We start from the raw sequence: 13,400 nt of genomic DNA, 5'->3' as shown, positions 1-13,400 counted from the left end.
GGGGGGGGGGGGGGGGGGGGTGGGGGGAAGCAGTGCGGCGGCGACGCTCCCGAGGTTGCCAAGTGGACTTTTATTGTTTTCCACCCACTTCCAAGTCGATACTATCTGCCGTCTCATGGCCATCCTATAGCCTATATAAGCGGTGCGCCGGGGCTGGCGGCGATGGAGTAAGGTGTTGGATGCGGAGGGAGCAGAGGGCCGGCAGGGGGGCGGCGAGCCGCCGGCAAGCAGGACTCCCCGCCGCTGCCCGGGTGCACGCAGCTCGAATCGGCGCGGACACGCAGGTAACGCGGTGCGGGGCAGCCGCTCTTCTTACCCCGTCCTGCTGCCCAGCGGGCAGCGCACACGCAGCCGGAGCGAAGGGCGGCGGGGCGGCGGGCAGGGTCGGGCTGCGGGCAGGTGCTGCCAACTTGTGAAAGTTGGGCTCCCCGCGTTATGAGACCTGCGGAGCGACCTCCCCGCTCCCCCCGGTTTCACAACCCCGTGTGCCGCCCGCCTCCGACCCGCTCCCGCTGTTGTTCTCTCGCAGTGAAACAGGGAAGCTCCCGTTCCGTTCCGCCGGCGCGCTCAGCCCGCAGGACAGCCGGCGATGAGCGGACTGAGGTCTCCTGGGCTGCTGGGGCTGGTGCTCTTGGTGCTCTCGGCAGGATACTGCAAAGAGAAAACCGACGGCGCGGATCTGAAGGACAGGCAAAGTCTCTTAAATCTCATAATGGAGATCATTCAGGAATTGAAGAGGTACCGCCTGGAGAAGGACAGTGGGGTGCAATACTTCTCCAAGCACGACTACAGCTTGGATCGGAGGGAAGTGGCTGACTACGGAGGATACCAGGATGAGCAGAGAGTTGGTAAGTCCCAACCCGTGGCTTAGGTCTCTGTGGTTCCGCGGGGCGTCGGGGAATCAGACATCAGGTTACCAATTTTAGACCGAGGATTCACCACCCAAAATACCTGCAGCCTCGCTTTGGTATCAGAAACTGATGCAGGCAGCACATTTGGAATAGAAAAAACTCCATTCGCATCTGAGTCTCATACCCTGTGGATAACGTACTCATCTGAGTCTGACTTCCTGTGTGTGGGCTTTGAACAAAACCTGCTAACGAGGGAAAAGACTGCAATGTGTGAGTGAGATCAAAGAAGTTACCAAAATGCTCTTTCTCTTCTTAGTTTACATTGTGTTTTAAGCGTGCCTGGTTTAAGTGATTCTTGGAAATCCCTCTAGTAGTGATTCCCCCTGCAGGATTCTATGCCCATGCAGTGATAGATACCAGGAACTCTGTCATTTCATTGAACTTTTTGCCCAGCTTTAATGAGTCCCGTTTGTACTCTGAAGGGAACACGTAAGCGGTAGGGAGCTGCAGCAGAGTACTCCTGTGCCACCACAAAAGCTCTGAATGCTTTGAGTCACTCCTTGGGTCTGTTCTGCTCAGCTGAGTGGCTCCTCTGTGACCTCCATGAGTTTCCATCTGTCCATAAGACACCCATCCAGGGCTGGATGTCCGGAGCAATCCGGAAGCAGTCATAGCAAACACAGAGGGGTGGGTGGAGGTCTACAGCTCAGATTCATGGTGTGCTTCCGTGCATCCAGCTGCAAGCTGATGTGACTTCTGCTGCCGTGTCCCATTTACTGTTCACTCCCAAACCCCTGGAGCACTGCTGCTTATCTTACCCCTCCTACTGAAAGTGACTTCCTGAATACTATCCAGCAGTTGTCTGCTCATTTTTTCCCCAATCTGTCTTTTATTTTGCTAGTATGTTATTGATTTTGCCTTTATTGATGACATAGAGCTCCTTTGTACCTTTTCTTTACTCACTCATATTCAAATATCCTCATGATTTGCATTTGTTGGTGACTGGCATGAAAATGTCACTTCCCTGTCTGGATGATTAACCAAGATGCAAAGGAAAAGGATTTTGTTCCATTTCAGATCAGCACAGTGAATAGATGAATGTCGAAAAGTTAGACCAGGCTGAGCAGTGAACCCCCACATGCACAACTCAACTCAGAACTCAACTCAGTTTTTGGCCATCCTACATCAGCATAAACATGTGGTGCTCAGGGATATGATTTAGTGTAGGGTTTTTAGAGTTAGGGTACTGGTTAGGCTGCGGTTGGACTTGATGATCTTCAAGGTCTTTTCCAACCTGGGTAATTCTATGATTTGGCTTGTACTGATCAGTTATCTGTGTAGATGTAAAACCAAAACAGAACAGATACGTTGGTACCGGTGTTACTGACTCCTTCATCCTGTCATAACGGAGTTATTCCCAGCAACTCAGAAAAGGAACTTCTGCTTAAGAGTTCTTCATTGCAGTTTTGGCATCACTTTCCCAGTGAGTCTGTCCCCCGGGAAATTTCTGAGTGAAGCATGTGTGGTTTTGATGCTTTTTGTGACATAATTAGGTCAAATATGATAAGGTCAATTTTACTTACACTGACTAAATTTAGAAGTAAATGAAGAATGACTTTCGAGAAGTGTCTAACCTCACAAGTGAATCAGATCTGGATGGAAGTGTTCTCTGCTTGATATCTGATAAGAGGTGGCAGGGGAATGAAAAAGGCTGCTCAAGCATTTATGGTCAAATAAATAAAGCACCACGTAGGGTATCATACACAAGCAGCACTCTGCTATCGGCACTGAGTTTGTAACGGAAAGCAATCAAAGATAGCTGTAAATCAGGAAGACACAGGCAAGGGTTAGGGCTAAAATGGATTTCAGTAAACCAGTTTCATTTTGCCATCTGCTGAACACAATATGCAAGGTGGTAAACCACAAGTACAGAGAGCCAGAAGAGAGCAATTTGCTTGGAATCATTTCCTGTGAATTTTATTTACAGCTTGAGGGGGAAGAAAAAAAAATTTCCTGTAAGTAGATCAATCCACTTTCATGATTACAGCAGGACGGTGCTCATACAAACACACCTCTAACAAAAGAAATGGTGTTTGCATAAGAAAACTGGAAGCCAAGGCATGGAACCAAACCTGAATTTACCTTTGGATCCTTACCAGTATTGGAATAAGCCATTTCTCAGTAACCGTGAATCAAAATTCTGTAGAGGTTTTAAAGCAGGTAAACAGGAAAATGCAATTTATGGAGAGCTGAACTCTGATTGTGAGTTATCTGTCAACACCAATGACTGCACATCTAACAGACATTACCTGTTTCATATCACAGCGTGTTTCACAGTGGCTTCAAAGGCAAAACAAGTGTTTGGCATTTGGCCTATTGTGTGCACATGAGACTGACTCCTGTACATCTGACAGGAGGTGGTGGTGGTGGCTGCTGGTCAGGATTTATTCCTTTTTCCCATGCTTGCCAAGAACCATCCCCCTACAGAAGTGACTGTGTTGTTTTCTTTCTCTCCATCAGAAATAGTTCCCAGAGATCTGAGGATGAAAGACAAGTTTTTAAAGCACTTAACAGGTATGTCTTAATTTTGCATTGGTATCCATTTATTCATTATTTTTGCATACGTCTCATAAGCTGTGCTGTTCCACCTGTGAGCTATGGTGAGTCTTAAGTTATCTTTTCCTTCTGTTTTAGGTCCACTCTACTTCAGCCCAAAATGCAGTAAACACTTTCATCGGCTCTACCACAATACAAGGGACTGCACCATCCCAGCCTGTAAGTGCTAAAAACAAAGGCTAATTTTCATAAAACAACAGAGGACTCTAAAGTAGAATAAGTCTATAGAACAGCAGTTGTGACAGTGTTAGAGTGCATGTCTTGCAGCACTCTTCAGCATTAACATTACAGGGAGGGGAAATGGCAAGACAGCTTTTTAACTGTGAATAGATTGTGTAGAAGGACTGTAAGTACTGCTTCCTCAGCTATCTATGCACATACCTTTTTCATTTGAAATCAAAGGTGTTTGTCTTTCATAGGAACACATGACTCATATGTCATGATATATCATATATGATATATATGATCTCTAAGGTCCCTTCCAACCCTCACGAGACTATGATGATGATATATGCATATATCATATGTAACTTCTAGTGATGCAAATTCAAAATAGGAACAGGAATCCAGCTGGGGCTATTTCCTTTTCATTAATTATCTATGTAGAACATGTAATGTCAGCGCCACAGGTTGCCCAGAGGGTGCAGGATCGCCTCTATGGAGATCTTCAAAAGCCATTGGAATGTAGTCTCAGGGGCTGGGGTAGATGGACCCAGGGAGCCCTGCCAACCTCAGCTGCTATGTGATTCTATAACATGCTTTAAAGGCATTACATATTTTCAAAGTTCAGTCACAAGTCTATCAGTCATGTTGACTTTGCAGCCTTTCTCTTCAGTAAATTACAAAAACAAAAGTTCCTAAGCCTTAGTGAAAAGAAAACATTCAAAACAACCCAAAACAGCTGACGGGTGCAAAGAAGCAAATTCAATTTATGATTATCTCATCAGTGTTGGCAGCACAGAGAATTTAAAATAAATCAGAAATGAACATTTATCACTCAGTAGACATGACTCCAGATTCATACCAAGATGGACCTATTGAACAAGATGCTGTTTTAGCACAGCCTTTTCAGAATGGAAGCACACTTTATTTTACTTGTCTGAGGTCAACCAGTTGGGTCAGTTGCAGAGCTGGGAATAGAAACAGGAGTTCCTGAGTCCAAGTTTCAAGTATTAATAAATATTTCAGCTAAATATATTTTAAATAAATATTGGGTAGGACCTGTGGACTTTCTCCTTATTCATAAGGCCTTACATTAAGGAAGCCTTGGAAATACAGATATTTACAGATAATGCAATGGTTTATATCGACAGATGGAATTGTTCATAACTAGTGAGTTTTAAATATTACCTTTTTCATAAGGATCACATCTCAAATATCATTTGACTCTGTACTAACAAGTACTTCAAGCTGTGAAGCTAGAAACTAGTTGGCTTTTATGTCTGAATTAGCCTTTTCCTTCTGACAGGTGATATAACTACCAACATAGTGTCTGGATAATGGAGGATAATTTGTACAAATGGTAATTATAGCATATCTGTGCTGTGTGATAGAAGACTGTTAACATAGCATCTCTAGGAGTGTAGGATGTTAGTTACCCACTAATGAAAATAATGCTGAATGAAAGTCAGCATCAGTCACTGAATTGGACTGACCAGCATCTTCTTAAAGTAACTGTCTTCTACAAACCTGAAATAAACAACTTTAATGCTTCACACACAGTGTAATATTACTTTCTGATAATATCTAATAACTTCTGATTTCAGGTTAAGCTTACTGTTCGTTCTGTGTTGTTAGTTTGGGTTTGAAAGACAACTTGAAAGCATCTGTGATGCTGCAACGATGTGGGAGCCAGCACAAAACTATTTTGTTGTCATAACTTTTAGTATTTTGGGTAGCTTAGTAGCATTAACAACTTAGAGTCACTTTATTCTGCTGTTGTGATCAACTTCCAGTTACAAAGTTTTTACACGCTAGCTTTTTAAGTCCAAGGAAAATATTTCTATACTGTTTCAAACTAAGTTGTTCATTAAACTTAATTACAACAGTAAGCTGCACACCTTTATTGACTTGGATTTTTAAAAGCAAAACCGGTTACTTTACTAATGACTGTATGTATGCTCTTTTTTTTCATGACAGACTATAAAAGATGTGCCAGGCTTCTTACTCGGTTGGCAGTAAGCCCAATGTGCATGGAGGGATAAGGTAAGCTTTTCTAAGAGCAGTAATGACATTCCACTGAACAGCAAAGCTGTGGATTCTGTTTCATACGTGAAAACTCATAATACCTTTCTTTGGATAAGATATTCCTCTTTCAGGATATCTGGAGTTACTAGCTTAATCTGGCAAACAGTGGCAATAAATAAAGGCTACCCCCTACTGGAAGTCATTATATAATAAGTCCACGTGCATCAGCTGTGAATTATTTATAGCATTATACAGTTAGCAAATACTAAGTTTGTTGTTATAGAACAAAAGACAGCTGTAGCTTATTTTTCAAGAGTTAATTCAGCATACAATCACTCATATTGGTAGCGGCAGCCCTTTTATGCGTGCAGCTGTAGATCTACGGGGCACATTTTAGCATAAGCTAATATATAAGTAGCTACACACAAGACAGCTTTATAAATGCAGATAAGTACCGTAAAAGCACCTGCAACCTGTAATGTATTAGTAGCATTGATGAACATTGATGCCCAGATTTCTTGGGATTTTCATGCCTATGGTTATTCTTTCCCTTTTTGCTTCGATGTATGACTAACTCCTAGGAGTACTTTGAGGGATCACAGCATGCTTCAGAAAACAGTTCTTCCAAATGATCTGTGACCTTTGACAAAGGAATAAGTAACAACCCATATGGATTTGTCAGTAACAAACATTATCAGGTGCTTTATGAGAAGATACATATCTTACAGTGTCACTGACAAAAGTATCTTAGTTTATTTCTTTGAAGCACAGAAACTGTTTTGCATGGCATTCTCAAAAGCAAGTAAAGGAGATGTTATTAAAAAAAAAATGGAAAATTGGTTGGAAAACCAATCACATTATTAGTGCTTCAGTGTCAAACTGGAAGACTATCGAACAGTTACACAGCTACATCATGGATATGTCAGTGGTCAGAAGAAGTTTAATGATGACAGTGGTGTAGCAGACACAACCAGCAGAAAATACTGAAATTGAAAATAATCTTCAAAGCGTGAGTCAACTGTGTCACGCTTGAAATAAAGGCATAGGACAAGATGGAATTCATACATAGAAACACTGTTTGTAAAACACCTGAAATAATCACTGCATCTAATTGAGGACCCCACACTTGAAGACATACAGGTGCTTCTTGGTCAGTCTGAAAAAGAGCAACATGCATGACCAAAGAAAACATAATTTACAAGAACAGCTAAAAGGAATTGGGAAGAAAAGATGAGTATGAGAAAACATAATTGAGCTATTCAGTTTCATAAAAGGTCTCATAAGCCATTCTCTTTACCCAGTGTGGTTAAATAAGATGTAATTTGCTTACATTTGCAAGAAAGGATTCCAACTAGATTTTAAAAAATACTCTTTTAATGGCAAGTGCAGAGATAATATACTAAGTAATTAGATGTAATTCAGCATTCTGACTTTATGCTAACCTTAACATTCCTGTTAGTATTTTCTGCCTGACTTCCTAAAGCAGCCCAGCTTCAAAGCAGGTTTCTAAGTTCTAATGACTGTTATATGACTTGATGTCACTGTTTGTTAGTATCAATTCTAATTCTAAAGCTCAGACTAATTCCTAAGTAGTAGAGAACATTTTCTTCATCTCATTTATCCTACATATATGTTACTAGGCTTCCTTTCCTGTCTACTTTTTAGATTATGCTCTCAAAGTCTGCTTGTTGCAAATATTTGAGCAACACAGGGCCCCAGTTAGATTCCTTTTACTTGTTTAGAGAGCATCAGTCAATCCAGAGCAGCACATCTACATTAACACATCATTCAGTAGTCCCATTTCTGATAAGTAACCCAGTCTGTACTCCTTGCTTGCCACTAGTTCCACCTCTGACTAGTTTTATTCTGCAACACCTTTCCCTTGTGCTCAGCAGAACTATGCTGGACTCCTGTACTCAATATTCCGCATTCTCTCCTTAAGCCTCATTCTTCTCTGACTTTGCTAACAGCTTCCGCATGTAATGTTTGCCCTACCATACAGATATAACCAACTATTACATTGTCCACAATGAAAATTAATGAACATCAGGAACAAGATTCCTGAAGCATTCACTTGAAGTTCCCAATAAGGAACGTGTATATTTGTAGCAGCAGACAAGGATGAGTCTGAAAATCCAGCCTACCTGGCAGCATTTGTCACAATCACTTTGGCTCAGTCACTCTTTTTTTTTCCCTTAAGTTTCTAGAGTTGCTTCTAATGAACAAGATAAAACTAGTTACACAGTTTTAAACTACTAAACACAAGACTGAAGGATGAGAAAGGAAACTGTAATACAAAAAGTACGTGAAAAATCTACTTGTTGTTTATTCCCCAGAAAAGCAGATAAAACAAGCAATATTTTAAAAAGCAACAGAGACAACGTTTCTTGCTTAATAATGTACATTACAGGGCAAGGATAAATATTACATGGGAAGGTCAAGTGTTTTTTAACCATGGAACAGTAGTCTCAGCTTTCTTACAGTTTTTTATTCAGACTAAGACCAAGTGCACTGCAGAAACATCACAGACACTTCCATTTCTTTAAGGAAGTGAAGTTGAAATTCAGATGTGAGTTTCGCATATTGTTCAGTGAAAACAAACCCTCTTTTCTTAGAAAGTGTATGTTGATCCACCATATGCAACTTCTTATGACATATTAAATCACTTCTGTTTGGTGGCAGGAAATAATTCTCAAGGAAACTAATATAAGACTTCATCAGAACCACTGCTTTAACTAAGTAGGTAGCCCGCACACCTGGTTACCACTGTGATATGCTACAAGTTTAGAAATGTACTGAGATTTACCTGAGCACTGAGAATCTAAGACCCACAGACTTTGATCAGGTATCTGTGCAAGAGCAGGTGTAGTTCAAATAAGTTAATCAGTTCTAGTCTTTCCAGTCTTGGTAAGCTGCATTTTCCCATCAGTAATGAACAGACTATTTATTAAATTCTGTGTTTAACTTGTCAGTTGTATCACACCCTAATCAGACTAAAAGCACATCAATTTGTTTTCAGACACCATTTTTCACTTTCAATAGAGCACGGTATGGACACACATATGGAAAGCAGATCAAAATGCAAGACAAAATTTACATCACTTTCCCCTCCAAGGCAGGACATAAAATAAATATTTCTTCTATCCACAAAGCCAGAGGAAAACTAAATTGTATTAAGCTTGTCTGTAACATTATTACATTTCCTCACAGTTTCAAAAACACTGCAGAATTAAATACATGCTTAAATAATACTAACGAGTATTTCTGTATGCATCAATGGCTTGATTTTCAATGGGTTACATCAAGTCTGACTTTGCATTCAAATGATACCATTACAGATTACACTTAAGCAGTAGAAACTGTAGACAAACTCGAAGTATCAGAGTTCACACTGATCGTGACAGAGATACGTATGTTCAGATACAAAATATGAACATTACAACTATAAAAAGTGGCATCAGCAGAACTCCAGTATCAGAGGACCCACTCCTGTTTTGTTCTTATTTTCCACATCTGATGTACATAAGACATATTTATACCTTTTTTCTTTAGCTAAGGTATTTTCCTTCAATAAGGGCATTAACTGGTGGTCTCAGAAACATGTGAAGTTGTGGAGACACTACTTGCAGCATTTTATGGTGGCATCACTAGAAAATACAGTTGTGGAAAACATCAGTATAGAAGTTAGAAGTTCCAGGAGCAATGGCTATATGATTGAATCTCAAGAAATTACTTGCAAGTAACAGGCCTTTACTAACAGGCCCAATGAACACTGAGGCCTTCCTAAATCCTTCAAACTTGATTTGTTTTACTAAAAATTGTACTAACAGCTTCCTGATAGTAAGGCATTAGGAAGGAAATTTGCAATCTATTAATGCTATCCTTGTTTATTCACTTTTTGACCTCACTGCTGCAGATGTAGGTGGAGGCTAAACTTACCTATGAGCGCATTATCAGCTGGTAGAACTGTAGTATTCCAGTCTCTTCTGTCTACCTGAAATGAAACAGCACAAAAACAAGCATGATTTCCAGAACTCAGCCTTGACTAACAAAACAAAACAATATAGTACAGCTACACACATGATTAGATCTTTGTGAATATTTATTATTGAATCCTCCAGCATTATTTACTTATTACTTTAGCTATGCTAACAATATTCTTAAACACTTTTATTTAAATATAAAAATGATTACAGACATTTTTTTTTCTTTCTTTTTTTTAATCCACCAGGTACCGTTACCATTAAAAGAAACATCAAGAACCAAGAGAAGTGCCTTGGAAACCAACAGGGAAATAGAACTTATTACCTTTATAACATATTCCATTGTGAACAAGAGATTTATTTTTGCAGATTGACAGACTACTTCCCATAATTCTTTTAACATGTATTTTGTATGTTGTCAAGTTTGCAGATTGACATTCTCTTTACAGTAGCATAACTGCCAGTAATACATAATGTTCCATACTTTAAAAACACACCACAACTGATGTGTAATGCTGCCAAAAATTACATAAACACAAATATTTCACCAAGAAAATTGATGTTCTACTGCTTAATTCTACAGTTTTAAGGAATGTTTGTTAGCACATCTAGAACTACTAAAGATCTTCTCCACAGTAGTTGTGGTCACTTAATATCCTTTATGCTTATGCAAATTTTTTAAAGTTTGGTTAAAACAAACTTGCATTGGGGTCACATTGTACCCTGGGAGTACTAACTGCATGACAACCAGAAATGTAATTCCAAGTAGAAATATTTTTGGGGACAGTGGAGCATGGATTTTGTACACAAACACAAGCTGCCATTAATTTACTTTCTATAATAAATGTATAAAACATTCCAGCTAATGTGCAATATGTAAATAATGTAAATAACAGGCGTAAGTAATAAAGTGTTTGGTATGAAGTTGTCCTCCCTTTTCCTTTCTGTTCACTGAATCTGATGATTAGATGCTATCTTCAGGCAGTTACATTTATCCACATGTAAGTCTCTTTCCAATGAGAATTTGCTTCATTGAGAAAGAAATGAACACCCACCTTGGAGAAGTTCAATACTTTGGACTGTAGACTTTTGAGGACTGCCAGATCTTTGCATTAAAATCTCACAAAAAGCTCAGACCATGAGGCTGCTCCAATTTCATACAGAATCCTGAGTTTCTTTTTCATGACAAATGGTTGTTTCAAACAAAATCCCTGCAATCAGACTGTTCACATAATGCTCATAATAGGAATTTTAAATTAGTATGATTATTTTGGTTTGTAGTAGGACTGAGATATGGTTAAATTAGAATTTTCTAGAAAAACAAAGTACCGTAAAAGAAAAATGGTAATTATTTAGTGGCTTAAATTAATATAAATAGGTAAATTCTGTGGAAGTTATTTTTTTCCAGATTTAGCAGAAATCATAGGCTCTAACAGAAGATAGAAACCATAGAGTAGCAGATTTTGCTTATTTAGTCTTGGGTTCAGGTTTATTAAGCTCAATATAAGCTCAATAAGTCCAGGGGTCAGAGGAGGAGTCAGTTCTAGATTTCTTTTTCCACTCAGTATTAAAATATAACATAAAAAATGTAAATGTGTACAGTGATTAATACATAAATTGTATATCATATGTTTAGTGTTTCTCTTGGAAGCCAAATAATGGTACTGTGTGGAATGTCCTTCCTGAAGGCAATTCCTATCCCGTGTTCTCACATTCTACAGATGCCTTTACCGTACTATGTTGCTCTCCTCCTCATCCTCCAAAAGAAACCAATGAAGGACTAAATAAATTAATAAATGAGCTTTTACGTTCTAGCATAACTGATGAATTATGTAGCCAATAATGTACTGGCTGGAAACACAACTTGGGTCAAACCTCTAACTGCTCTCTGAACCTGAATTTAACACAAATAGTTTTGATTTCTTATCATGTTAAAGAAAAGTCCCTAAGCCTAGCAAAGGCAAACAACCATATCTTTGCATCTCCTTTCTGTTACCCCAGCAGACCAAAGATACAGAGTTAAAAAACTTCTAAATCTTAACTTCAATATGTAGGAAACTGTAGGTTCTATTTCTACTCAGTCACAAATGGGAAAGCACAACCCATCAGGCTCTTAATTGTCTGAGGTATATTCCTGTCACTGGCATATTTTAAATGGTCTTTTTGGCAGAAAATAACAGTAGTTGTGCCTAAATACTTCCACTTCTGAGGCTACTGCATAAAAAATTCATTTAGATGTTATGTCCCTAACTGCCCATCACTTCCCCATATTTAAGTACTCATAAAATAAATGGAAGACGATCTTTTTCAGAGCCCACGTTTGACCTGTCCTGAAAGATTGCATATATTATCCTTCGTCCTGGAAGTGAAACAGCTATTAATGCACCAAGTCCTAACAAGTCTGTCAAAAAATCAAAATCACTGGTAATCCAGTAATACACACAGATCCTAGTTACTGTACCCAAGTGTTCCATCTACCACTTCCCTTAGCGTAAACAGGTTCTTAAGTTTTACGCCCTACTGAAAGCTTAGCAAAAATCAGAGCCTTCATTAACTTGTTTTCTAGCTGCTTTACAGCAAAAAATCCCAGAAAAGTTCCCAAGCAGACAGTAACAGGACAAGGGGCAACAGCTTCAATCTAGAAGAGGGGAGAAGTAGACTGGTTGTTAGGAGGATTTTTTTACTCAGGGTGGTGAGGCATTGGCACAGCTGCCCAGAGAGGCTGTGGATGCCCCATCCCTGGAGATGTTCAAAGCCAGGCTGGATGGGGCCCTGGGCCTGACCCAGTGGGTGGCAATCCTGCCATGGCACGGGGGGCTGAACTGAATCTTTGAGGTCTCTTCCAAGATAAGTCATTCTATGATTCTATGAAATATAATCCCAATTGTAAAGGCTGCCATTAAATGCATAGTGACATTAAGATTTCTTCATCCCTAAAGGTAACAGGCTTCTCTATCCAAGTGCATCTCTCTCCCAGAAGGAAAGCAGATGACATAAAGAGGCTGCTCCTATTGGTTTGGGAGACAAATAGAAGAATAAATGCAACACAGGTAAATAAGAAATAAATTTTACAGATCATGTGGTATTCCTTGTTCATATCAACATTACTATTATTCAGAATAAGAAAAGATGGTATCAGTTACATTATCGATCTAATTACATTTCACAGTCACCTTTCTGCCTAAGGCAGAAACTGAGGGTGATGTTCAGACAAATCAAAACAGATTTTCATAATACATTCTATTTCTTTTTGTGCAAGAGCAAAACTTCTTACTTACTGACCTTCATATAGCTTAAAATTATATTACATGTAGACTGTCTTCGAACTGAACTATATTCTTAAAGAACATTTTTGACATGCTATCCATTCTCCTAAGTAAATATAAAAATATCATCTGCCGCTCATATAGGAACTATGATTACAGCGTGTATTTGAATATTTTACTTCTAGATATAAAATATACACTTCACATTTAGACTTTTAAACTGTTCTAATGTGAAAGCAAGTGCTATATTACTTGTATGTATATCAGTGTGCTACAAATTGGCACCAAGACCAAAGGAAGATGAACCAGAGAAGTCTTAGTGACCATCATCGATGACTACCTCTGAACTGACTTCATTTTAGTTAGTATAAAAATCTGTCAGCACAAAATGTTTTCCTCTTTGCTAAATGAAGATTTAAACCTAAATAACAAACAATTTTCACAGAAACCTGATAACAGGTTCTGCTTTCTTGAACTCTGAAACAGGGCTAAGAACA

The 13,400-nt window shown here is 39.2% G+C and overlaps 1 protein-coding gene across 1 annotated transcript; it reads left to right on the top strand.

Moving 5' to 3' along the window:
- The first annotated feature begins 29 nt into the window (after positions 1-29).
- Positions 30-12,576, top strand: ALKAL2 (ALK and LTK ligand 2). Its single transcript, XM_015859309.2, has 6 exons — positions 30-284; positions 530-848; positions 3,372-3,425; positions 3,546-3,626; positions 5,607-5,672; positions 9,886-12,576. Exons 2-5 carry the CDS (start codon positions 590-592, stop codon positions 5,669-5,671), a joined length of 459 nt encoding a protein of 152 aa, XP_015714795.1. The 5' UTR covers positions 30-284; positions 530-589; the 3' UTR covers position 5,672; positions 9,886-12,576.
- The last annotated feature ends 824 nt before the right edge of the window (positions 12,577-13,400 follow it).

Source organism: Coturnix japonica, chromosome 3 (assembly GCF_001577835.2).
Source record: "Coturnix japonica isolate 7356 chromosome 3, Coturnix japonica 2.1, whole genome shotgun sequence".
NCBI classification, from domain to species: domain Eukaryota; kingdom Metazoa; phylum Chordata; class Aves; order Galliformes; family Phasianidae; genus Coturnix; species Coturnix japonica.
Note: the sequence above shows the minus strand (reverse complement) of the source record. Positions and strands in the feature narration are given on the sequence as shown.

Coding starts and splice junctions, on each gene's coding strand:
- ALKAL2 (XM_015859309.2), top strand. CDS start 590: ATGAGCGGACTGAGGTCTCCTGGGCTGCTGGGGCTGGTGCTCTTGGTG. Junction 849..3,371: donor CCAGGATGAGCAGAGAGTTG/GTAAGTCCCAAC, acceptor TCTCTCCATCAG/AAATAGTTCCCAGAGATCTG. Junction 3,426..3,545: donor GTTTTTAAAGCACTTAACAG/GTATGTCTTAAT, acceptor CTTCTGTTTTAG/GTCCACTCTACTTCAGCCCA.